The sequence below is a fragment of the Balaenoptera ricei genome, chromosome 10 (assembly GCF_028023285.1).
Source record: "Balaenoptera ricei isolate mBalRic1 chromosome 10, mBalRic1.hap2, whole genome shotgun sequence".
Lineage (NCBI taxonomy): Eukaryota > Metazoa > Chordata > Mammalia > Artiodactyla > Balaenopteridae > Balaenoptera > Balaenoptera ricei.
In genome coordinates, this window is record NC_082648.1 from 60,588,623 (window position 1) to 60,615,772 (window position 27,150).

The 27,150-nt window shown below is 39.4% G+C and overlaps 1 protein-coding gene and 1 pseudogene across 1 annotated transcript in view; both read left to right on the top strand.

Annotated features, from left to right (window-relative positions):
- Positions 1-11,639: 11,639 nt before the first annotated feature.
- On the top strand, positions 11,640-14,101 carry LOC132373768 (E3 ubiquitin-protein ligase RNF114-like; annotated as a pseudogene).
- Positions 14,102-17,198: 3,097 nt separating this feature from the next.
- The window catches only part of TPH2 (tryptophan hydroxylase 2), an 86,485-nt gene continuing 76,533 nt past the window's right edge, over positions 17,199-27,150 (top strand). Inside the window, exons 1-4 of the mRNA XM_059936535.1 lie at positions 17,199-17,303; positions 19,652-19,804; positions 22,385-22,568; positions 22,678-22,778. Of these exons, the coding sequence (XP_059792518.1) occupies positions 17,199-17,303; positions 19,652-19,804; positions 22,385-22,568; positions 22,678-22,778 (543 nt within the window). The remainder of the gene's footprint in view (positions 17,304-19,651; positions 19,805-22,384; positions 22,569-22,677; positions 22,779-27,150) is intronic.

A 27,150-nucleotide genomic window follows, 5' to 3' on the forward strand; every position in this document is an offset into this window, starting at 1 on the left:
GTAGTGTTTTCAGTTAAATTACACCTAGAAATAATCTGCTAGTTTTTCATCAGAAGAAAAAAATCCAAGATGGGCCCCAGTGCATCTTATATTTTTATGTGATAGAAACAATCATTTGAATGAGTTGTGGAAATAAGCAAGAAACATGACCCTTTATAGAACTAAAGAAACTTTTCATTAGCATGAAATTGGGCATAGTGTTGCCTTGGAGGATATAATTATCTGAATCAGTAAAGCAGCTTCCTACAATTGATGTTAATAATGTAAAATAAAAGCTACGCAGTTCTAAAATGGTCCAGTAGGTAGATTTTTTTTTTTTTTTCCCCCAGAGAGCTAGGGAACCAAAAGAACTTTTTTCTAACTTGAGCATTAACTGACAGTCATGATAGTAGAACCATTAGATTTTTAGTTTTTAATATTATATGTGTGTTATCTTTCATCAGTTAATAATGAGTCAGCCTATTCAGAGAAAAAAAAAGTAAACTGATCAAAACCTTGGCATCTCCAGCCTTTCATTTCCTGCTGTTGAGGAAATTGCTGAGAACATCTTGATGTCCTTCTTGTTCTTCCTGGACAGGGGCTTTTGGGGAGTTTTTTTCTACTACGTAATATAATATCTACTTCAGAGTTTTAAAAAATCGTAATACATTTAGTAAGTTGAACTTTTGTCAAGTTCTATTATTTTAAAGCTACTTGTTAAAAACATTTTTACTAAACAGTCTGAATTTCTCTTTAGCCCATTTTTTATATGGAAATGATACTAATGTAGTGCTAAGTAAAGTCTTACTTAATTAGAGTCCTCAAAATCCAGTTATCAAATACCATGTGAATTTGAGCTCTTTGATATTGCTAAAATAGATAGTTCAGGTAAATGTCTTAGTCTAACTTTTTAAAGATTTGTTTCAGTTTTCACAAGATGCTCTGTCCATGCCGATAACATGTAAAATATTGTGTGCTATATTATGTGATATTTAAAGTTAAAATTCAAGTAATTTAGCTGTAAAACGTATTTTCAGTTCTGATAGGAGTCTATGGGAAACCTTTTTGCATTGGAGATCATTCCTATTTTGATTGTTTCGTGTGTCGAAGATTCTTCACCTCTTTATAATGTTAGAAACTTGGTGATGACTAAAGCTTTTTTGAGTAAGGAAAACAACTTTTTGAGAATGATAGTGATTCTTGCTGAACCTGACCTTTCCAAAGGTTTTTATGGATGCCAACTAATTCTTACGGGAAATTGATGTAATTATGCCCATTATCAAAGCTACTTTGTATAAAGTAACCCAAAATGTTTACTGAAGAACCTAGAATTTCACTTGACTTTGTGTGTAACTATGTAATAGGTAACATTATTCCAGCTTGCATTTCTTTACTTGGGGTTTCAGAAGATGCATGAACCTCTTATTGTATTTGAAATCTTGTGAGTATACATGCATATTTAGGAGGAAAGGTAATATAGTTTCTCAAAAGTTTCTCTGATTTTCCCCAAAAGTTGAAAACCATTGTTATAAATTGTATAATGTGAGGATAATGACGTAATTTGACCCACGCTAATGATTTTATGTGCTGAACCTCCATTAATTAAAATATCTTTAGAGTGCTCATTTCCAAATTCTTGGTCTGTATTGTCAAAATACATGTCCAGGCTCTACTTCAGAGCTACAGAATCAGAATCTTTGGAAGTGAGGTTAAGGAATCTGCATTTTAACAGGCTTCCATGTGGTTCCTGAGCCTCCCTGAAGTTAGAGAACTGGCATTATATAGTGTATTTTATAGTTTAACATTTTGACTTATGGTCAGATAGGCAGGTCCTTAAGTTTTTAGAAAGTAGTTCCTTGATTTTTCTCAGGTGGATTTGCCCTAGTTCTGGTCACCGTTTTTAGTAAAAAGTGATGACAGTCATCTTAGCCCATAGGTTCCCCCTCCATTCTTACATTTTGAAGACAAACTTTCAGTGTCATTTTATTTCTGAACATGAAACAGGATTAAATTTGAGATGAATCTGAAAGGTTTCCATCAGTATCTAATGTGATTATCCAGTACTAAACATCTGTACTTATTTGTACTTTCAATGTGAATACTGCCATTTGAATGATATAATGTATTTGGCCTATTCTCCCTTTGGGTCCTTATAATATGCGAGTTTTAAGTTATAGATTTTTGAGGATTGCTCTCATTGCAAGTATTTTTCTCACTGTTTTATAAATAGACTCCTATTTTTCAGGTTATCTGTCCTGACTTAAGGAAAAACAGTGTGTCATCCTTAGATGCAAAGGTGGGGTGGGGTAGGGCAGTGCGATTGGACATACTTCTATAACTTTTGGGTTATCCAAAAGCACTCTTTTAGCCCATGGGAAGCTACATTGTTAACAAAGTCACTGTAAAGAAAAACTGATTGTAATCTAAGTCTCTTCTTCAAGAACTATCAGGAATCAGAAATATCATATTTGCCTAATGCAGTTCAATCCCTAAAGTTAGAATTGAAATGTTAGAATAATAGGTCGGCTGTTAAATATGTTTCTCCTCAAATATCTATGTGGTATATTGTTCCTCACATCTCTCTCTATGTGAAAAAGTAGACAGAGTGAAAAGAACAAATTCCAGTAAGCTTAGCTGTGATCAGTGAGCAGTCCAGTTCTCTTTCAGCTTTTTTTTAATTAAGAAGACTATCAACTTCAGAAATGGGCTTTTGCTGTAACAGTCAATAATAGATATTTCCAACACCACACTAGTCTGGAGGTACCAGACCCAATGGGTTAGTAGACTGCTTTAAAAAAAAAACTAGAGCTGTTTTTAGATTGCTTTAGATGTTGTATGGCCAAATTGTGTATCTCTTTTCCATGGGTGTTGCAGGCTCACTTTCATCTGCTGTAGTACGGGTTGAAGTGGTGGAGGCCACTTGAGTTGATATAGCTTGGAGCTTTTCTTCATGTGAGCACAGGCCCATCCCTCATTCTGACTATCATGGCATAACCAATTTTATGAAGACTTCTCATTCAAAGCATGGGATCTTCTAAGGTCTCAGGTGAGCCTAAGCCTTTTTTCCCCCGTACTGCTACCTTTTTTTTTTAATTCATTTGTAGATACTTAACAGGATAGACGACAGCTTCATTAACTATGTATGTGACATTGGTTTGTGAATATGTTGAAAAGAAAATGCTGTTACGTAGAAGCCTGCTTGAGTTTCTTAAAAGTTAGTCATGGCAGGCTCATTTCATTTCCTTTTATTGATAGTATACTACCAAATCAAGAAAATACTTTAGCTATGGCATAAATTTATTTTGGTATGGTATTCATGTGGTTAGGTTGGAGGAATTAGGAGTGGATGGTAGTAATAGTGAACAATTCCTGCCAAAGAACCTAAAATGTACCCTGTAAGCTCTAGGAGTCAAATGTCAATGGGAAAAAAAATCCAACCAAACTGATTGTTAGGTTGGTTTTGTGCTGTAAAGTTCAACCTTTTCTCTTCTCCTATTCAGTGTACTTTAAGGACAGAAGGCATACATGTCAAATTTGCTTGTGACACAATCAAGGCTGGAATGATGGCTTAAAACCAAAAAGACAAGCTACTTAAGGGAAAGAGATCAGACTTTTTGTTGATTCCCAATCTCAAAGTAATCACTATTGATTTTTTTCCAAATATCTCCATACTCTCACATCCCGTATCTATCCTTTAATAAATTCACCTGCCTTCTCCGTTCACCTTGGGGAATGACCAGGAGAATTCTTTCTTACTTTCAGTTTATTTCCTTTTATCCTTCCCCTCAAACACATTTCTTTACGTCTCTGAAGCTTAGCTTTCCTTTGATGACATTTTATTCCCAGTTGGATTTTTATTTGGCCAGGGTGGCGAGGGTGAATGGTGAGGGAGGGAGGGAAGAGTAAGAAGTCCTCGGGGTCTCTCATCTTTTGCCTACAAATGGAAGTATGTGTGTGTAGTGGGGGAAGTTGATAGGAGTGGAAAGATGGGTCTGACCCAGTTGTGCACCGTGGATACTCCTTTGTTTATTTATATCACCTTGTCCATATTTTTTTCCTAGAAGTCTTCAGCCTCCTAGGATCTACTTCCATTTTCCAGGTGGTTTAAGGACTGGCTTATATTATTTCTCTCTTGTTTTTACAACTGTCTTCAGTAGGACAGATACCTACGTTGAGGACTCATTGATGCCCTTAACATAAAACTTCCCTAATTTCATGGACCTTGTCTCATCTGTCAGCTGTTTATCAGCATGGCCATTCATGATCACATGGCCCTCTTCATCGGTAAGATCTTGTGTTTGAAGGTCTCCTTATCTGGCAATATCTCACCTTATACTTTCCCACTTTCTGACTCTTGGGCTCTGTAACTGCTTGGTCCAAGCCAATTCTGTAGGCTCTTCTTATGACTGTTGGCTGCCTGGTTATCGTGGACTCTAAGGACAGTCACTTCATCAAAACCTAGGTATATGTATCTCCTTAATTTCTGCTAAAGATTCCAAACCATTCCCCTATTTATATCACTCTGGCTTCAGAATCAGTGAAGGATAGGGAGATAACTAACACTTTGAGCATTTAGTATCTGCCAGACACTGTGATAAGCACTTTATACACATCCAATTTAATCGGCATAATAGCCCTATAAGATGTAGGTATTAAGACTTCCCTGGTGGCACGGTGGTTGAGAATCTGCCTGCCAATGCAGGAGACATGGGTTCGAGCCCTGGTCCGGGAAGATCCTACATGCCGCGGAGCAACTAAGCCCGTGCGCCACAACTACTGAGCCTGTGCTCTAGAGCCCACAAGCCACAACTACTGAAGCCTGCGTGCCTAGAGCCCGAGCTCTGCAACAAGAGAAGCCACCGCAATGGGAAGCCCACGCACCACAATGAAGAGTAGCCCCTGCTCGCTGCAACTGGAGAAAGCCCGCACGCAGCAATGAAGACCCAATGCAGCCAAAATAAATAAATAAAATAAATAAATTTATAAAGAAAAAAATGTAGGTATTATCGCCCTGTATTACAGAAATGAAGGCTGAGAAATGTGACATAACATGTCCTCAAACACAGCTAGGTAAGTGGCAGAGCTAAGATTTAAACTCAGGTTTATCAAAACCAATGCCCTATTTCTCTGCAGTATAGTTTATTTTTAAAAGTTTTAGTTTTGTCATCAACATCACACATGCACATGGTTTCCACAAGATTTGTTGTTACGAGAATTTTTTTTCCTTCTCCCTACCCTCCAGTTCCTCCTCCCAGTGGCAAGACTTTCAACTTACAGCTGATTCTTTTGGTGTTTATTTCCATATCTCTCAATGCTGTGATATGCTTGTATTGCTCCTACTTTAATTTCCAGTTTGAAGAATTATCCATTGACTCCCTGTCTTCAAAGATGGAGACTTAACTTTCTTCCCCCTCCCCTCAGTTTCCACAATATACCCTTCTTTATTGTTCCATCTTCCAATATAGTTGATATAATATTGGCTAGGGCAATGCAGTTCTTAGCTGAGACATGTCTTTCTTTGGCCCTTTCATTTTTCTTTGGGGGTTAATTCTTATTAAGGTTTTTTGTTTTTGTTTTTTTGGGTTTTTTTTTTCTTGCTGATTTTATATATAATTGTCACTAATCCAGTCTACCAAATGTTTAAATTGGGGCTTGTCAACTACGGGGGCTTTATCATAGGGTAATCTAATTGTTCCATTTTGTTCAGAGCTCTTAATGTATTTTTAGGTTTTTCCTTTTTTCCTGGTCAGAGTCTCCAAGCTTTTCCCATTACCTCTCAGAGTGATACTATTCTCAACCACGTCTAGTGCCCTTCAAACCGGAGGCCCTCTGTTTTACCGTGCCCAGAGAATAAGCTCCATTCATCTACCTGGGAGCAGGAGGGGAAGTGGCTTGGCTATGTAGAATAGAGGGGAATATGGGGTTTTAACTGCCTTTAAAAGAAAATAACAGTTTCATTAGGATATAATTTATGTGCCATAAAATTCACTCTTTTAAAGTGTGCAGTTCACTGGTTTTTAATATATTCACAGAGTTGTGCACCTATTCCAATATCTAATTTTAGAATATTTTCATCACCGTCAGAAGAAACTCTGTACGCGGTAGTAGTCATTCCCACCTTCCGACTCCCTCCAGCCCCTGGCAACCACTAATCTACTTTCTGTCTGTCTGTCTGTCTCTCCTCTCCCCCATCCCTTTTCTTGTTTCTTTTTGCCTCTTCTAGACATTTTATATAAATGGAATCATACAATATGTGGTCTTTTGTGACTGGCTTCTTTAACTTAGTATGATGTTTTCAAGGTTCATTTATGTCCTAACACATTTCAGTACTTCCTTCCTTTATATTACCATTTATGGACATACCATGTTTTGTTTTGTCTTCTCAGTAGTTGATATTTGAATTATTAGGAATTTTGTTTTTTTGGTTATTATGAATAATGTTGCTATGAACATTCACGTACAAGTTTTTGTGTGAACATATGTTTTCATTTTAGGTGTATACCTAAGAGTAAAATTGCTGAGTCATGGTAACTCTAGGGTTAACTTTTTGAGGAAATGCCAAACATTTTTCCAAAGTGACCACACTGTTGTAACATACATCTAGGAGTAAGATTGCTGGGTCATGTGGTAACCTGATAGTTAACATTTTGAAGGACTACCAAACAAAGTGGCTGTATCATTTTTCAATCCTGCCAACAATGTATGAAGCTTGCAGTTTTTCCACTTCCTTCCAGTACTTGTCTGTCTGTTTTATCTTAGCCATCCTAGTGGTTTATAAAGTGGTATCTCTTTTTGTGTTTGATTTGTATTTTTCTAATGACTAATGATGTTGAACATCTTTCCATGTGCTTATTGTCTATCTAGTCTTTGGAGAAATGTCTGTTCAAATGCTTCGTCCATTTAAAAATTGGTTTACTTGCTTTTTCATTGTTGAGTTGGTAGAGTTCCTTATATATTCTGGATACTGTCTCCTTTGAGATACATGATTTATAAATATTTTCCCCAGTACTGTGGGTTGTCTTTTAATTTTCTTTATGATGTCCTTTGAGGCACAAAGTTTTTAATTTTGATGAAATCAGACTTATCTTTACATTTGGTTGCTTATGCTTTTATCATATCTAAGAAAAAGTTGCCTAATCCAAGGTCATGAAGATACTCCTATGTTTTCTTACGAGTGTTACAGTTTTAACTCTTAAATTGAGGTCAGTGATCCATTTTGAGTTAATTTTTGTGTATGAAGTAAGGTAGCTTAACCGAAAGTGGGGCCCAGCTGCTTGCTGACTGCTCGCTGCTCAAAAGCCAATAAAGAGGTGATCTTCAATAAGTGGTCCTGGGAAAACTGGACAGCTACGTGTATAAGAAGGAAATTAGAACACTCCCTAACACCATACACAAAAGTAAACTCAAAATGGATTAAAGACCTAAATGTAAGGCCAGACACTATAAAACTCTTAGAGGAAAACATAGGAAGAACACTCTATGACATAAATCACAGCAAGATCCTTTTTGACCCACCTCCTAGAAAAATGGAAATAAAAACAAAAATAAACAAATGGGACCTAATGAGACTTAAAAGCTTTTGCACAGCAAAGGAAACCATAAACAAGACGAAAAGACAACCCTCAGAATGGGAGAAAATATTTGCAAATGAAGCAGCTGACAAAGGATTAATCTCCAAAATACGCAAGCAGCTCATGCAGCTGAATATCAAAAAAACAAACAACCCAATCCAAAAATGGGCAGAAGACCTAAAGAGACGTTTCTCCAAAGAAGATACACAGATTGCCAACAGACAAATGAAAGGGTGCTCAACATCTCTAATCATTAGAGAAATGCAAATCAAAGCTACAGTGAGGTATCACCTCACACCAGTCAGAATGGCTGTCATCAAAAAATCTACAAACAATAAATGCTGGAGAGGGTGTGGAGAAAAGGGAACCCTCTTGCACTGTTGGTGGGAATGTAAATTGATACAGCCACTATGGAGAACAGTATGGAGGTTCCTTAAAAAACTAAAAATAGAAGTACCATATGACCCAGCAATCCCACTACTGGGCATATACCCTGAGAAAACCATAATTCAAAAAGAGTCATGTACCCCAATGTTCATTGCAGCACTATTTACAATAGCCAGGACATGGAAGCAACCTAAGTGTCCATCGACAGATGAATGGATAAAGAAGATGTGACACATATACGCAATGGAATATTACTCAGCCATAAAAAGAAACGAAATTGAGTTATTTGTAGTGAGGTGGATGGACCTAGAGTCTGTCATAGAGAGTGAAGTAAGTCAGAAAGAGAAAAACAAATACTGTATGCAAACACATATATATGGACTCTAAAAACAAAAAACAAAAGGTTCTGAAGAACCTAGGGGCAGGACAGGAATAAAGATGCAGACGTAGAGAATGGACTTGAGGACACGGGGAGGGGGAAGGGTAAGCTGGGACGAAGTGAGAGAGTGGCATGGACATACACACACTACCAAATGTAAAACAGATAGCTAGTGGGAAGCAGCCGCATAGCACAGGGAGATCAGCTCAGTGCTTTGTGTCTGCCTAGAGGGGTGGGATAGGGAGGGTGGGAGGGGGACGCAAGAGGGAGGGGATATGGGGATGTATGTATATGTATAGCTGATTCACTTTGTTATACAGCAGAAATTAACACACCATTGTGAAGCAATTATACTCCAATAAAGATGTTAAAAAAAAAAAAAGACAGTAAAAAAATTTAAAAATAAAAGAGGCAAGGTCAGTGGAAAGGAAACTGCTTTATTTTGGATGCTGGCAACTGGGGGGTGGGGGTGGGGTGTGGGACGGACGTCTGTCCAAAGGCCGACTCCCCCCCCCCCCTCCACTGACAGTCAGTGGGCAAGAGCTGTTATAGACAGAGGGAGGGGCTACGTGCAGAAACAGCACAGTCGGCTCTGACAGTCATCTTGAAATTGGTCATTGGTGGTCTGACCAGCGTCATCTTGATTTAAGTACAGTTAATCTTCAGTTCTAGAATCGGTTTGTTTCCATTTCTTTGAGGCCAGTTCTCGGAATTGTGGCAGCTCATGTCATGACTGTAGCCTGGTCATCATGTAGTTGACTTCTTCCACCTGCTGGGGGTTTCAGTATCTTTAAGACAGCCCTCAGGATATGGCTCAGAATATTATCTACAGCCCTTGAGGAGGAACTAAAGATCCTTGACTGTGCTTAATGACTGAACTATTATTATTTGGTCTCCTTTGACTGTTTTCCTTTGTTTCTGCATTTTCTCACTTCTCTGATTAAACTTATACTTTGGCTAAAGTTTTTCCACAGATAAAAGGCAGCCTGAAGACATGGGGGGCAAGGACCATAGGGTCCTGCTCCGCTTCAGTAGGAGTCTGACTTCATTGTTTTTCAGGGGGATATCCAAAGTTATTCTTTCGCTATTGAACTGCCTTAGCACTTTTGTTGAAAATCAATTGACCATAAATGTAAGAGTTTATTTCCGAACTCTAAATTCTATTCCATTTACCTGTATTTCTATCGTCTTGTAGTACCACACTGTTCTGATTAGTCTAACTGTTGTTAAGTCTTGAAATTGTTTCACAGCTTCTTAAACAGTCTTTGAGCCATTCTTTTTCCGTCTCCATTTACCTCTACTTCTAGAGGTATTTGAGCCTTTAGGGGATTCGACAGTGTTAACTGAGTTGCTTCTCAGTCTTCTTCACTGATAGCTTAGGGTTCAGCTTTCTCATGTCTGCAAAGTCTTTGATCATTTGTTCATCTCCTTTTAAGCTTTCAATTTTTTTGTTGCTGTTGTTTCTCCAATTTATGCTACTCTTCTGTGCCTTAAAAAGGAAAGGAAATCTTTTACTGTTGCTTTAGTAGGATTTCTGGAGGGAGCAAAAGTAGTGAAATCTACACTCAATTAGAAAGAGTCCTTTAAAATCTCATACAAATGATCTAGACCTATTGCCTACACTTCAGCACCCACACCCTTTAACTCCTGTAATCTGGGTCTTACTTCCTCTCTCTTGTTAAAACTGCACTCTTTAAGGTCACCAGTGACAGTTTCATCACCAAATCTAGTGGTCTTTCTGTAGCTCTCATTCTTTTCCTCTTCTCTGTTCTAGTTGAAACCGTTGACCACAAGTTTTATCTTATCTCCTTTCTATGTTTCACCTCCTTTAATCATCTTTTTACTTTGACGACTTCTCTTTTTCATTCTGCCTTTAATTGTGAGCATCTTTCGTGGTTTAGTTCCTGGGTTCTCTATATATTTATTATTTTAAAAACTTTAGATTGTGGTAAAATGCACATAACATAAAATTTACCTTCTTAACCAATTTTAAGTGCATGGTTCAGTGGTGTTAAATACATTCACGCTGTTGTGCAACCAACCTCCAGAACTTTTTATCTTGTAAAACAAACTCTGTACCCCATTTTCCACTCCCCCCAGCCCCTGGCAAGCTCCATTTTGCTTGTGAGTTCAACTACTCTAGATACTTCGTATAAAAGGAATCATACAGTATTTGTCTTTTTGTGACTGACTTATTTCACTTAGCATAATGTCCTCAAGGTTCATCCATGTTACAACATTTGTCAGAATGTCCTTCCTTTTTATGGCTGAATAACATTCCATTGTATGTATATACCATGTTTTGTTTATCCCTTCATTCACTGATAGACACTTGTGCTGCTTCAGCCTTTTAGCTCTTGTGAATAGCAATGCTATTAACATGGGTGCAGAAATATCTCTTTGAGTCCCTGCTTTCAATTCTTTCAGAAGTGGGATTGCTAAATTGTACGGTAATTCTGCTTTTACTTTTTTTTTTTTAATAGATTTATTTTATTTATTTATTGGCTGCATTGGGTCTTCGTTGCTGTGTGCAGGCTTTCTCTAGTTGTGGTGAACGGGGGCTACTCTTCATTGCTGTGCGAGGGCTTCTCATTGCGGTGGCTTCTCGTTGCAGAGCACAGGCTCTAGGCACACAGGCTTCAGTAGTTGTGGCTGGCAGGGCTCTAGAGTGGAGGCTCAGTAGTTGTAGCACACGGGCATAGTTGCTCTGCGACATGTGGGATCTTCCCGGACCACGGCTTGAACCCGTGTCCCCTGCATTGGCAGGTGGATTCTTAACCACTGTGCCACCAGGGAAGCCCCATGCTTTTACTTTTTTGAGGAGGCACTTTACTGTTTTCCACAGTGGCTATACCATTTTATGTGTCCCTCAATAGTGCAAAAGGGTTCCAATCTCTCTAGAGAGGCTTTTTCTCTCTATGTATTCTTTTATTTGGAGAGTTCATGTCCAACATCAGCTACCATCACTGAATTACTCTCAAATTTCTGTTCCCAGCTCTAATCTATTTCCCAAATTCCAGTCTCACATTTATAATTGCATGCTATTTAAAGTCACTTGATAGTACTGCAGTCAACTCAAATTCACTGTCCCTAAAACTCCTGTTTTTTTCCCAAAACATTCCTTCTTCAGAAATAGTGGAAATACTACTATTTACAACATGAAAGCTTGATAATTTAGTCTTTTTCTTATATTGGAATTCACCTATTTCCGAAGTAATAGGTCCTCGCCCCGCCCCCTCAGGCTCCTCCTCCTCCTCCCCCTCCGCCTCCCGCTTCCCCCCCACCACCTCCTCTGCCTTTGCCCTGCGCTCCCGGGCGGCAAAATGGTGGCGCAGCCACAGGACCGAGAGGGTAGTGTGTTGCTGGCCAGGCTGGGGCCCCTGGCGGAGGCCGAGCCCCTGGGCTGCTTCCAGTGTCCCGTGTGGCTAGAAGCCAGTTCAGGTGCCCCATGGACACGTCCTTTGCTCTGCATGCCTGCAGGAATGTCTGAAACCAAAGAAGTGTGGAGTGTGTCGCAGCACTCTAGCACCTGGCTTCGGAGCCCTGGAGCTCCAGCGACAGATTGACAGCACAAGCACAGAGACTTCTTGCCATGACTGCCCTAAAAACTTCTTCCCATCCAAGATCTGGGCGCACGTGGCTACATGTTCCAAATACCAGAATTACATCATGGAAGGTGTGAAGACCGCCACCAAGGATGCATCCCTTCAGCCAAGGAATGTCCCAAACCGTTATACTTCTCCTTGTCCTTACTGCCCCGAGAAGAATTTTGATCATAAAGGACTTGTGGAACACTGCAAGTTTTCCCATAGCACAGACACCAAATCTGTGGTTTGTCCAATATGTGCCTCAATGCCCTGGGGAGACCCTTTTGTTCCACTACCTTCGGCCATTTTTTTCAGGCAACTTCATAATTCCGTTTCCCCAAAACTTTTTATCTTTTTGAGCAAAGAACTGTTCCAGGTGCCATTTAGTCTTCCAGGGAATTGAACATTTCTCCATTAAGGTAATTTTGTAAAGACCGAAATGAAATCTGAAGGTGCAATGTCTGGTGAATACGGCAGATGAATCAGAACTTCCCAGCCAAGCTGTAACAGTTTTTGCCTGGTCATCAAGGAAACATGCAGTCTTGCGTTATCCTGACAGAAGATTATGTGTTTTCTGTTGACTAATTCTGGATGCTTTTCGTCGAGTACTGCTTTCAGTTGGTCTAACTGGGAGCAGTACTCGTTGAAATTAATTGTTTGGTTCTCCGGAAGGAGCTCATAATACAGGACTCCCTTCCAATCCCACCATATACACAACATCACCTTCTTTGGATGAAGACCGGCCTTTGGTGTGTTTGGTGGTGGTTCATTTCACTTGCCCCACGATCTCTTCCATTCCATATTATTGTACAGTACCCACTTTTCATCGCCCGTCACAATTTGTTTTAAAAACAGAATGTTTTCATTACATTTATTCGTTTTGCTTTTTAAAATTTATTTATTTTATTTATTTTTGGCTGCATTGGGTCTTTGTTGCTGTGCACAGGCTTTCTCTAGTTGCAGTGAGCGGGGGCTACTCTTTGCTGTGGTGCGCGGGCTTCTCATTGCAGTGGCTTCTCTTGTTGCGGAGCACGGGCTCTAGGCACGCGGGCTTCAGTAATTGTGGCATGCAGGCTCGGTAGTTGTGGCTCGTGGGCTCTAGAGCGCAAGCTCAGTAGCTGTGGCGCACGGGCTTAGTTGCTCCGCGGCATGTGGGCTCCTCCCGGACCAGGGCTTGAACCCGTATCCCCTGCATTGGCAGGTGGATTCTTAACCACTGCGCCACCAGGGAAGCCCTCATTACATTTAAGTAGAGAATCACATGCGGAAATACCGTCAAGGAGGGTTCTTTTTGCTTATGTGGAACCCAAACATTAAGGCGATTAAAATACCCAAACTGGTGCAAATGATTTTCAGTGCTTGATTTGGATATTTTGAGTATTTTGCAGGCTATCTCCTGCATGGTATAATGTTGATTGTTCTCAGTTAATGTCTCTGTTTGATCACTATCAACTTCAGCTGGTCTACCTGACCGTGGAGCATCGTCCAGTGAGAAATCTCCAGCACAAAACTTCGCAAAGCACTTTTGACACATTCAGTCAGTCACAGCACCTTCTCCATACAATGCACAAATCTTTTTTTGCATTTTGGTTGTGTTTTTACCTTTCTTGAAATAATAAAGCATAATATGCCGAATATGTTGCTTTTTTTCTTCCATCTTTAATATTAAAATGGCTACACAAAAATTCACCAATTTTGATGTCTTTTTTAAAATACATGCTGATATGACAGCTGTCACATACAATCTAACAAAATTGTTTTGAATGAAGTTAAAGACAACTAAGTGCTACTACAGCCACCTTATAGAAAAAAACCGAATGAAACTTTTGGCCAACTCAATAGCTTACGGGAGTTGAAAGAGGCTTCTAGGAGATGTTGCCCGAGCTGAATATTTAAAAATAAGTTTGTATTTGTTAACTGGAATGGAATGGGTGATAGTAAGGAGGTGATTCCAGGTAGAGAGAATTAATATAAGACAATATATAGAGAACTGTTGTTGCTCAACAATGATGGAGTGTGGGTTTGGGGCAAGGGTGCCAGTGAAAGATAAGACTGAAGAGGAAAGTGGGATCCCAATCCTGATAAACCTTGAATGGCATTCAGTGGGCTTTTCACTTTATCACCTTATCCTGTAGGGGAAAGAGATCAATTGGAAGGGCTTTGTGCAAAGCAATAGCATAACCATACTGGTATTTTAGAAAAGTAGCAGCTCAGAGGAGGACTTTAAGACTGAAGGCATAAACCACTTAGGAGTTGAAATATAGCCAGGAGATTTTGACCTGGATTAAGGCAATAGCATTAAACATGCAGTGAGAAGAAAAAGAGATGTTAAGATGTAAAATCCATAGGACAACATGTCTACTTGGATGGGGGAGCAGATAAAAAGGTGCCAGAATAACTCCCAAGTTTCTGACTTGGGGGACTGGGTAAATTGTGTCATTCAATGAACCAGACCACACATAAATAATAGCAATTTAAGGAAAAAAACTCTTCGAAGTTAGATCTTATACATATTGCATGTGAATGGCCAAGTGAAGCTGTCCAATAAGCATTTGAATATATGGGTTTAAAACTTGATATGAGACCTAAGCTGGTTATAGAGATTTAGGTATTGTCAAATAACTGAATCTATGTGATATAGCTTCACTCACAATATATTGTTTGAGAAGAGAGTCAAGAATAAAACCCTGTGAAACACCAAATTTAAGAAGCAATTTAAAAGAAAAACAAAAAACAAAAAAAAGAAAAAAAAATTTCAGAGAGGTAGAAAAAGGAACACCAAGGGAAGATAAGTTTTTGGAAGACAAATATTACACTTGAAAGACAGATTGAAGGACTGATTATTTGGAAATTTGAATGCCAGGATAAAAAATTTATATTTAAAAAGGAAGCATTTATTATTTTTGTATCGGGACTATAGCCTAATGAAAATGATGCTTTAGTAGGATGTAGTCTAGGCAGGAAAGTCTGTTAGAGGGAAGAAAATTGATAAAGGCTTCAACTAGAGTGGTGGCAGTTATGACTAGAAAAAGGAATGTCAAAATAAGAATCAACAAGGAGTTGGTGACTCACTGAATATTACTTCTTTTTTTGGATAAATTATGAAATTTATTTATAAAATTTTTCCTTTTAAAAGCCAGAACATAACAAATATCACTTTCTGGAAACTCATCTTATTAGAAATATCAATAACATTGAGCACTGTGTCCTCTGTGCTTCTAACGTCTTCTGTAGAGAATTCAATGTATTTTATTTCACTTATTTATTTGCACGTATATTTCTTTCAGCTAGTCTGTGATTTGCTTGAGGGTAGGTACTGTATCTCATTTATCTTTGCATCCCCAGGACTCAGTTTCAGTGGCTAACAGAGTGAGTGCTTAGCAAATCTTTACAGCTTCCCAAAATTACACAGCTTCCCAAGTCCTGTTCTAGCTGAAGTAATCCATGTATGGTTTCTTGAGCCTACCTTGAGTGACCTTGTTACCTACTTTCTTGAAAGTACTTTCTTGAAAGTTACCTACTTTCTTGAGTTACCTTGTTTGGAACACTCAAGGGGCTGTGTAATGTAATAGTTGAGAGCATGGATTTTGGAGCCAGACTGCCTGAACTTAAATCCTGCCTCAGCCACTTTTTAATTGTGTAAACCTTTGGCAAGTTACCTAAATTCTTTGTGCCCCAGTTTCTCCGTATATAAAATGGAAATAATAGTTACTGCATTGTAAGTGTTGTTGTGATGATGAATCACATTTTTATCTAAAAAAGTGTTTAGAATAAGAATTGGCAAATACTAAGCACTCAGTAATATTAACTATTATTATTATTACTTCAATGTATTTATTGATTTAATATTTATTTATTTTTGGCTGCGTCAGGTTTTCTTAGTTGAGGCATGCGGGATCTTCACTGAGGCATGCGGGATGTTTCGTTGCAGCGTGAGCTCTTTGTTGTGGTGCGCGGGCTTCTCTCTAGTTGTGGCGTGCCTCTTCTCTAGTTGTGGTGTGCGGGTTCCAGAGCGCATGGGCTCAGTAGTTGTGGCACGTGGGCTTAGTTGCCCTGTGGCATGTGGGATTTTAGTTCCCTGACCAGGGATCGAACCCGCATCCCCTTCATTGTAAGGTGGATTCTTTACCACTGGACCACCAGGGAAGTCCCAATCGACGTATTTAAACTTCACTTTCCTATTAGGTTATCAGAGCTGATTTTTAGAGGAAATTCAAGCCAAATGTTTAATATTTCAAAGATTAGATCAAGTAATAATTATGTCCCCTCCAGACTCCAGAAACAATTAAAATCCAGTTAATTTTTGCTCATCCATTCCTGTTTTGAAAAGTTTTCATCCTGTTTTCTATGTAGACAAGTAGTGCCAGTCCTAGGTTTTGTTTAGTTTTACAGTCAAACAAGTCCATTTGGTCAAGAGTCTTCCATCCTTCAGGAGGCTGGTAATATTTTCCATGGTTATTTTATGACTTACTAAAGTTTGAATAGTAAGTACATCAACTGATCTGTGCATTTCAAATTGTTGGACTTGTTCTAGTTTCAAGTCATCAAAGGAATGACTATATGGGCATTTCATTTCCTTTTCCTTCCCACTTAGGAAGATTCTAGGGTTAGTGTCTCAACTATATCTATATGTGGCTAAATCACAGCCTCACATTTCCTTTACAATACAGTTGCCTGAACATCATTGCATAGTGGCATCACATGATTGGAAAGCAGTGCATTTTATGAACGCCATCACACACACAGTCATAACACATCAGATCAGAAAAAGCTTATTAACATAAAGTAAAATGGCTTAGGGATTCTGCAGTGCTGATCTTTCTTGAATTATTTTCCTTGGAAAACTTTGAATTCATAGTTACCTAAAGGCTGAGGTTAACTTGCCAGTAGCAGGTTTGAGAGATGAGAGCTAATGTCAGGGGATAGATGTTTTCTTTTACAAATAACACCGTTAGATACTGTTCTCCACCACCCACGCCCAAACCGCTACTCGACCTATGAAACAAATAGCACCACAAACACAGATAACCCCAGGCTTCAGGTCTGTAATCTGACTGTGGCCATCGGCAGCCAGAAATGAGTTTCTTTCTAATCAGCCTTCCATCAGTCCCCAGTCACTCATATAAAGGAGCCTGGGAAGGGGAAGATTCACATTGCTTTTTCTTCAGCAACAGGGTTCTGGGCAACGCCCTGAGAGGTCCACTGCTCGCACGCCTCTTCTCTCAATCTCCACCAGCGCTGCCACTGCCCCTCTAGTCCCCCCTGCTGCAGAGAGAGAAAATTACATCGGAATCCATGCAGCCGGCAATGATGATGTTTTCTAGTAAATACTGGGCAAGAAGAGGGCTTTCTCTGGATTCAGCAGTGCCCGAAGAGCATCTGCTGCTTGGCAGCTCAACAGTGAGTACTGAGTAGCTGGCACTCTCTAGAGGAGTGTTTTCTAGGGTAGCGATAGTTATCCTTGCCATTTGGACACCTGCTGTAAACACCTCAATTCTTTCCTCTATCATCTGTCTAACCTGCCTCCACTCTTCCTTCTCTCTCCATAAAGTAAAGCGGGTGTCCTGATGGCTACGTGCTAAACTTCCTTTCCTCAAAGTTTATAAGTTGAAAGTAAAGAAGTTCCCGAACATTATGAATGAGAGGTTGTATAAACCAGTGTCTTATATCAAAACCAAAAAAAAAGGGTGCAGAATTTTGAAAGGCCATTTATTATGAGTTGGAACAGGGCGAAGAAATTAAATAGATTTCTATGGTTCCTGCAAGATTATTGTGTCTTCTGTACCCCCTTCCATCTACAAAACCTGGTCTTTAAACACAAAGTAATATTTTCTGTTTTTGTCTGTAGGTGCCGGTTATTGGAATAAGAGAAAGATCAGATTCCTCTCAAAAGTTTTCCTGTGTTCCTTATTACTCCATTATTTTTCGGTTTAACTGATGGAGTAATGAAAGCAATACACCACTTATTTCAATGTTTAAGGCAGTTTCTGTGTTTAAATAATAACAGAATAAAAAAGTAATATTTTGCAGGATTTTAGATCCTGATATAGGGTAATAGTCATAGGATTTAATAAAAAAGATAGTGAAAGAAAAATGTATTCAGATTTCTACTTACTAAAAATATTAAATGATATTTCATTACTGTCTACCAGAGTTTATCAACCAATTGCAATTTAGTCTGTATCATAGAAGAATCTGTTTTAGTATTGTAGCTCCAAATATGTGCCAGAGGGTTGTATTGTACTGGTATATTATTACACCTAAAAATGTTGAAAAGTAATCAGGGCAAGTTTTGGAGAGCTGTTTAAATCAATTTGCAAAAATGAGTCTAAAAACATACATAGGTTTTCTAACATTTAAGTATCATGTATATTTGAATGCGATATTACAATGAGGAATTCTGAAGCCATAATGAACTGCTAGAAGGAAAACAAGGAAAACTCAGAGTTATGGTTAATGTATAATAATCCTTTCGTATAAAAAATGCTACTTAAATATATAAGATCTGTGGCAGATGTTGAGAGTACTACAACATTTGAGCTTTTAATGACTAAACATACTGTCAAATGCGAATGCCTATATAAATTTCTTCTCTCCCTCAAGTCATAAATTATAAAATATTTATTTCTATGACATATAAATCTAGTGAGTGAGGCAATAGTAACTGCGTGAAAATAAAGCCAGTAGAGAAATCAGAGGAAGAAAATAGCAAAGCACTATTCACTGGGTTCCATATCAAATGTACATTTTTCAGTTTCATGAGGAAGTAATAGATTGGAATGACTGCATTATATTACTCTCTGCCAGGGAGAAAGTTCTGTTTGCCCAGTTCTTCATTTGCATATGAAGAACACGAAAAAGTACACTCTAATTTGATTTGTCTGTTAAGTAAAATTTTCCAGCTTTTTAATTGTGTATTTCTGGCAATGTGATCTGAGTTTCTGGAATCTGCCATTTTTGTCTTTAGCCAATAGGACTAACAGTCATTACTTAGTCATGTATTATAGTATTTGACTGGCCAATGAAGTGGTAATCTTTTCCAGTTTCTCAGATTCTCCTCTTGGCTCCTGAGGATGAGCTAGTTTTTCTTTCTTTCTTTTCTTTTCTTTTTTCTTGTGGCTGAATTTTAATAACCACTTTTCAGAGATCATCTGCTGACACAGACGGCCTTAATTGAATACACTCTTTGTGGCGAACTTCTGCAGATAGATTCACATTGACGATGTGGATCTAATTACAGAATGTAAGGTGACCAATTTTAGTGCCTGTCCTGACATATTTCAGAACAAAACGAATATTTTGTTTTTAAGATTTAATCAAAACAAAAATTATTGTGAAAAATATATGTTTAGTCTTAATTTTGTTACGTTTAGTAATTAATATAGCTTCTATTTGATTCAGCTAGGCTAACAGATCAAATTTCATGCTGTAAAATAAACCTAGAAAGAAAGACAGGAATTATTCATACATGATACTTTATACTTTATGAGGATCAGATTTTTGTTGCTATTAAAGTGAAGTAAGTATGATTCCCCTTTCATTTCAACCACTGGTGATATCTTTGAGCATTGGAAAATAGTGTCCCTGAGTAAAGTAGACTTGTACTTCCGACTGAAAGTTATGAGTGACTTGGCAACTTCTCCTCGAGCTTGTGAGATTGCTGGGGCTTCCAGCATATGAATGGATATTATAGAGAACTCTGGAATCCTAACTAATACTTTTATGTGTGTGTTTCTACCTTCTTGAAGCTAAATAAAACTAACGCTGGCAAAAATGATGATAAAAAAGGCAACAAGGGAAGCAGCAAAAGTGACACTGCTACCGAGAGCGGCAAGATGGCAGTTGTCTTCTCCTTGAAAAATGAAGTTGGTGGATTGGTCAAAGCACTGAAACTCTTTCAGGTGAACGTAAAATATCATTATCTAACTTTAAAAGCGTCTGTGTGCCGGGTTACAAACGTGTCATCTGTTACGAAATATTACTGAATCCATTTCTGGATAATGTGTTGAACGTTCAAAGAAACCAAGCTTCATGAGGCTTTACAAGACGAGTTGGTCTGTCAAACAATGAAATAAGCAGATTCGTGGAAACCGTGTTTTATTAATTCAGCGTCAGCCTATTAGTAATTCTGCAGACTGTTGCCAGGTGAGGAAGTCAGTAATTAAAAAGTGTGAGCCTCACACCTGGAAATGCAAACACAAAAGCGGTCAAAGAGGTTATCTTTAAACATCAAGAGCCTGCAGCCTGATTTGATTTGTTCATATTTGAATCGTGCACATGTCCTAGAGCACATTTATTGCATAAAATGAGATATATTAGTATAGGTACTCGGTATTCCCCGAAGCCTCATTGTTTCAAGAACTTAATGTGTCTTTTGTAAAGATGAGTCATTCTCCTTATATATGATCTAGGGCTAGCTCTCTTTTTATCTTGTAGAAATGTAGTAACCTTTTCCTAAGCCCAGGTGGGTGGTTTGTAACCTCAAGAAAGAGCCCCGTTAAGGGAGAGGTTATAAAAGGCCAGGAAAACTGTTGCCTTTTTGCCAGGGCACACCTGATGGCTCCCCTACCCTTCAGCAAGCGCCTCCTTTGCCAGTGCATTTTGTTTGGGGGCATGGGCTGTGATTAGAGCTGTAGGATAGGGAGCTTAGCTCTGCATGGTGCCTTGGGCTGCTGGTGCAGTGGAAAGAGGGTTGGAATTGCAGTCAGAGGATTCAGACCTGTGTTCTCCTGGCTTGGCTAATCACTAGCTGCTTCCTAGGTTCAATTGCTTCATTTGTAAAATAGCAATAATAATTCCCACCTAACAGGGTTGTTGTGATGAAATAATATGAGTGGAAGTGCTTTGTAAAGCGTACAGATATGAGGCATTATTGTGATGCCTCTTTGAGGACCATAGAGGGGGAATTAGCAGCCTGTTTTTGCAGATATTTCCTTGTTCTCTTTTGACCTTGAAGAAAGGATCAGGCACCATAAAGAGTGGTAATGGAAATCTGGGGAAATATTTTACGCATAATTATATCATCCAGCACTATCTCCATACAGTTCCCAAAGGCAGGGCAATTCAATTAGACAGCTGGGTGCAGTGGAAAAATCCCTGGAGAACGAGTGAGCAGCCATGAGTTTTCACTCGGCCATCAGCTAGTCATGGGGTCTTAGTTACCCCATCTGGTTAGTTAACCCATCTGGACCTCAGTTTCCTTGTCTAAAAATATCCACTTTGCTTCAACCAAAGGACATTAAAAGCCCAAAGTGACACAGTGTGTGAGAAGACTCTTGAACTTTGAACCTAATGTTAGTCTTACCTTTATTATCTGCTGATTTAGAAAATATGGCATTATTGCAAAAGTTATTAAAAACAGAAATAGAGCATTTAATGTCCTGGTCAAAAAACTAGTTTCTTTATACAGAGAAGGATGTCATCAGATTTATCTTAGTCTGGTACCGGAAGCTACCTATCTGCTGCTGTGCTGAAAATTCTGAGGTCATCCAGGATTGTATGTGGAATTGTGCTGATAATCAGAGTGTACCATGGAGTGATGGGGAGGGATCTGCTTATTTGGGGGTGGGTTAGGGTGGAGAGGAGAACTTAGTCTTCAGTTAACTCAGGACAAAGGAAGACTATATCACTGGGAAAATTTAAACCTGAGATTTAAGTATTAAATTGCTGCCCTCCTACGAACACCTTATTGTAAGGAGATTTTACCCATGAAACCCATCATGATAGTTGCAGCAACACATCCTTGGATGAAGGTAGCCTGGAGGTAGCTGAAAGAGACCAGTTACTAAGTGGTTCCATTAGGGATTCTTCTTCTTCTTTTTCTTCTTTTTTTGCCTGCAGAGATCCTTTCTTCGCTACTTTTCTTGCTTCCTTTTTTTTTTTTCCCCCTACAATGGGGCCACACTTTGGCCAGTGTTTCCCAAACTTCAGTCATTTTCATATCACTTTCCCGGTTTCTGCCTCATTTGCCTGCTATTCATACTATTAATTATTTTTTCAAAGATTTTAAGCTTTATTTCAAAAAGAGATGTTATACTACCAGAAAATCAGGAGTTTGAGTTTTAGGTTTTTTTTTTGGAAAATATATAAAAATAAATAAATAAATCTGGGGATTATATGACAATAAACTAATTTCCTCCCAAACAATCATGCATACCACCAGTGGGATGTGGACTGATCTGGGAAATGATAAAGTTCATAATTATCACACATTTTATAGGGCCCTTTATATATCTGAATGTCCCCCCCCCCTTGTTAAAAATGAGACAGGAAATCCTACACACAGTTACTATTCTTATTAATAGAGACAATGGTTGGAAAACATTTCCATGTTTTAGTCAAGCAAACGGTGAGAAGGTCGTCTTTTCCTCTTTTGTGGGCACTTGGTACCTTTTTGCTTACGAGTTGAACAAGAGCAGCCCATGGCATCCCTTTTATTGTGCCCTGAAGGTGATTAAGAGATGTTGCTTGTATTTCCACAGGAAAAACATGTCAACATGGTTCATATCGAGTCCAGGAAATCCCGGCGAAGAAGTTCGGAAGTTGAAATCTTTGTGGACTGTGAGTGTGGCAAAACGGAATTCAATGAGCTCATTCAGTCACTGAAATTTCAAACCACGATCGTGACGCTGAATCCGCCAGAGAACATTTGGACAGAGGAAGAAGGCAAGGCCAGTTTTTGCTTGTCGGGTGATTTTGCAATCTGACAAATGTTGCAAAGGGGAAAATACAATCTGTGAGCTAATATTTTGAACCTGCACTGTGTTTCCAGCAGAGCTAGAGGATGTGCCCTGGTTTCCCCGGAAGATCTCTGAGTTAGACAAATGTTCTCACAGAGTTCTCATGTATGGTTCTGAGCTGGATGCCGATCACCCAGTAAGTGTGCAGTCAAATCCATCCCACGTGTGCTCTTCCAGCTCCGCCCGTCTGCCAGGCAGTGTGCCATATTCTGTGCTGTAATGCTGTATTATAGAGCAATTTATTATTTATTCCCCATAACTGAGAGCAGACTTTTAAATGATAGTTTCCCTGTACATATGCGTTGGCTGGAAGCAGGTTAGAAGGATGGCATTTCCACCTAGCATTTATTTTTAAAAGGGTTGGAGAGAGGAGGAGGGTATAAACCTTGGAGAATATTTCCGTAGAATTAGACAGCCTGAAATATACTTGCAGATGGTGACCCTTGGAAAAACAATGAACTGAAATTGATCACCTCTTTGGGAAACTGGGGAGGACTAGGCATTATGGGGCTCGGTGAGAAAGTAAAATTCTCCTTGTTCTTTTCCTTGATTGGAGGTAGTAAGGGGTAGAGTAATGTGGTGGACTTTAGTCTCAGTGGAAAGGCAGAGGGTGATAGAATAAGACCATAATGGAAAATGCCTCTCTTTCCCCATCTACCCTGAATCTATTTATCGCCATCTCTCCTCTACTCCAATAAAAATGACCACCTTTAAAGAAATATGATATGTAGTAAGCATTTCCCATTATTCCCTCTCTCCCCCTTTACATCAGTTTTTATTTAATACAAGAGGCCTGGAGCCTCTTTATGGTCGGAATGAAGTACAGTTAATAGTCTGGGAGAAGCAATCAATATACTCATTTGTTACAAGCAACTTTTTCCCCCGGTGCCCCTTCTCTAAAAATGAGCATATATAAAGGGTGAAACCCAGGCAGATTGGTCATGATTATAGGAGACTTTGTGGTCTGAGGGTAATGGTTTTCAGATATTCATTTTATTTAAATGGAGGATATCTGGAAATCTGATAGTGAGACTGTATGCAGTGGTTCTCTAAGTGTGGTCCTGGGACCAGCCACATCAGTATCACCTGGGAGCTGGTTTTAACAAGCCCACACTTCGGTTTGAGAACCATTGCTTTAAAGGAAACTATGACAACTTCAGCAAGAGGGAATTTTTCAGTCAAACCAGTCTTCTGGCATAAAATACAAATTCAAACCAATTCATAGCATACCATTCAAACGAATGGTCAAAAAAACCTAATTCAATTTCATGATTTTCAAAAAGCTGAATTCGCTCAAAGACACTGTGTGTTATATTCGCCAGCATAATTCCCAGCAGTTCACATGTAAGGCTCCTGAACTTTAGAAAAATACTCAAAAGTGTCTTTAATAATCATCCATTTGTTTATCTTCCCCTTCCCCACCTCAGAGGAGTCAGAATTAGCACAGAAGCCTGATTTAAGAGCTTAGCAGTTACAGGACTGCCCAGACACCAGCTGTTAATTTGCAGGATGACCTTGGGCAAGTTCCTTTACTTCTGCAACTCAAATTCTTTATGCAAAAAGTGGAAATAAAATGCTTATTGAGCTCAAAGGGGGTGTTTGAAAAGCCTAGTTAATAAAACAACTGGAAAGCATTTTGGCAAGAGTGAATGCTTAATTCCAGGAAAGGAAATGCTGTATTAAATCATCCTGATCAATGCCTGGACAGTAAAGGATTTTTTGCTAACCTCTTATTTCCAAATGCTCCCCTTAGTCTAGTTTGGAAATTACTCAACCTGGAGAAGGGGGTCAAAACAACCACAGGAACCACTGACCTTGCTGTGAAAAAATTTATTCTAATACCCAGCATACATTTTCCTGGGCTTAATTTTGTTCCATTACTCCTAGTTACACCCACCTTATGATACCTTCTCTTATTTTCTATGCAGCCATTTGAAATAATTGCAAGTACTTAGCAATCTCCTACCTCACTCATCATTTTTTTTTTACACCGTATTTCTTTTATAAGCACATCAAATATTCATTATGCAAAATTTGATATTGGTAAGTTGGTGGTTTTTTATAAGTTATTATTTGATGAAGATAGAAAAAAGTTTCTAAGGAATTTTTGTGCTTGGGAATAATTCCAGTCCTAAGGCAGGGCTTATTACGTTAGGATGGCACTCTTGTGCGGAGATGGCTCAGAAGGGGCTTGGAATGTGTCAGGCTGCTGAGGCTCCCTAGAAAGGGTTAAATATGTAGGTCCGTCCATCTTAAACTTTAATGGACAAACAGATCATGTGAAGGATCTTTGCAAAATGCAGATGGGTGCACCTGAGAGTCTGCATTTCTAGTGAGCTCCCAGTTGAGGCTTACAGTGGAGGTCTGCGGACCACACTTTGAGTAGCAAGGATCTACACTGAGAGGGTCTTTCAAAGTGTGATTCAACGTCCCCGCACAAGGTGCTTATTAAAAATGCAATATGTTGAGGCTCATCTGAAGCCTACTGAATCGGAACTTCCAGGGACGGACCCTGGAATCTGCATTTAAACAGATTTGCCGGAGATTCTGATGAACTCTAAAGTTTGAGAACTAATGTCCTAACTCAGTGATTCTCGGCCCTAGCTTTCCATTCAAATAATCTCTGGGGAACTAAAAAATTTCCTATGCCAGGGTGTCACCTCAGAGTGCTTAAATCAGAACCTCTGGGAATGTGTCCAGGTTTGGAGTGTTATTTAAAGCTCCGCAAATGATTCCAGTATTCCCCCAGGTTGACTTTTTGGGAGAGCCAACGTACATTCAGCTGAGCACTTTTGGGTACCAGCTGGGTCTTGATTTAAATCAAGTTCCTCTTGATTTAAATTGAGAGAGGAAGGGTGGTGTGCAGCAGATACTCTCTGAGTGCTAGTGTTGCCAGATTTAGCAAATAAAACTATAGGCTGCCTAGTTAAATTTGCATTTCACATAAACAACAAATTTTTTTTAGTATAAGTATGCCCCAAATATTGCATGGGTCTTCTCTATTTTATCTGGTAACCTTGTCCCTGGCATCAATTTAGAATGGCTGGCCAAGGAATGCTGTGTCTCTGTAATCGCTAGTGTAGGCTAGCATTGTTTTGCCAGTCCACGGTTCAATGCTGGAAGCTCTGGTTCACCCATAACACTTGTGTAATCACCGCCACACTAGGCTGATGAGGCATGATGAGTAAATCACTCTCTTTCATGCCTGGAAAAGGTGCAGGTGTTTGCCGAGGAGAGCTACTCGAGATTCTTTGGGAAGCCCAGCAGATTACGGTGCTGTTACCATGGTGTCCGGTTTGGCAGGAACCAGGGAACAGATGCTGAGCTTTTCACATAACTCTTTTCCTTTTGTCACGGGCTGCTTTCTTTTTGAGTAATCAAGGTGCTTGGAATTCTTGTTTACCACCACCAGGTTGCTTGGTGTGACTAGTGAGTGTTGAAATTCATACTTTCTAGCGACCATGTCTACCCTCTATGGCATAAGACCTTTTCTTAGCTCACATACCCATTTGTAAAGGTGGTCACACATTTTGTAACTATGGTCACAAATTTTGCATATACACATTTGAAGGCTCCACAAGCCTGCCTATGAACTCCAGTTTAAAAACTCCCAATTTGTAGCAGAAGAAAGAAAGTTCTAGCTTTAAGGGCAGGGGTACTTCACTTCTGCAGGGCCTTTGGGTGACCTCAGGGCACTCGCTCTCTGCCTCTGTTAGTGACCTTTTGTCATTCCTGAGAGAAAGGCTGTTGGCAATGGACGTTCTTTGTTTCTGTTCAGCGTACAGTCCTGTGACGATTTCTGACCTCAAGGCCAGTTCTCCTTCAGCTGGAAGAGAGAACAGAACGAGTTTCTCTGAGTTGAGGTTCCTCTTGAGCAGCCCCCTTGCGTAAGGGTCTGAGTGGACACTGGGTGAGCAGAGGTAGTCCAGGCCTTTGTGGGCCTGTCCCAGTTCTCCTCCCAGAGCCCACGACCCCTGCGGCCTGTCTCCTTGCCTGGCCTCCCTTCTCAGACTGGTCAGCATGTCCTGGTTTCCCTTCGGGTTTTCAGGGGTTGTGCAGGTAAGAAGTTAAATTGAAACAACTCCTGCTGGGCTTCCAGCTGTCTGAAGAAACAACCCTGGAAAGAACTGATTGTCTGAAAGTACCTGAAGGAAAGGAAAATGGAAAGTCTGTTGACAAGAGGAGATTCTTGAGTAAACCAGGAAGTCCTCTCAGGAGGATTCCACTTGATGGGAGAATGGCAGACAGGAAGTTTAATTTCCCAAGTGCATGATGATGGGTAAAATCTTGAACTTGGCTGAAGACTAGTCAGAGCCATAGGAACTCAGAGGGGAATGGAGCTAGCCGGCTATCTCGCGTGGATCCCTTGTAATCGATTTTGCATTGTGTGGCTGCGCTCATAACATACAGCAAAACCTCTTTATTCATCCTAATTTGGGGTGTTGATGATTATTCTGAACGATAGAATTTTAATACATGTACACTTATTGGTAATTTACGCAAAGCAA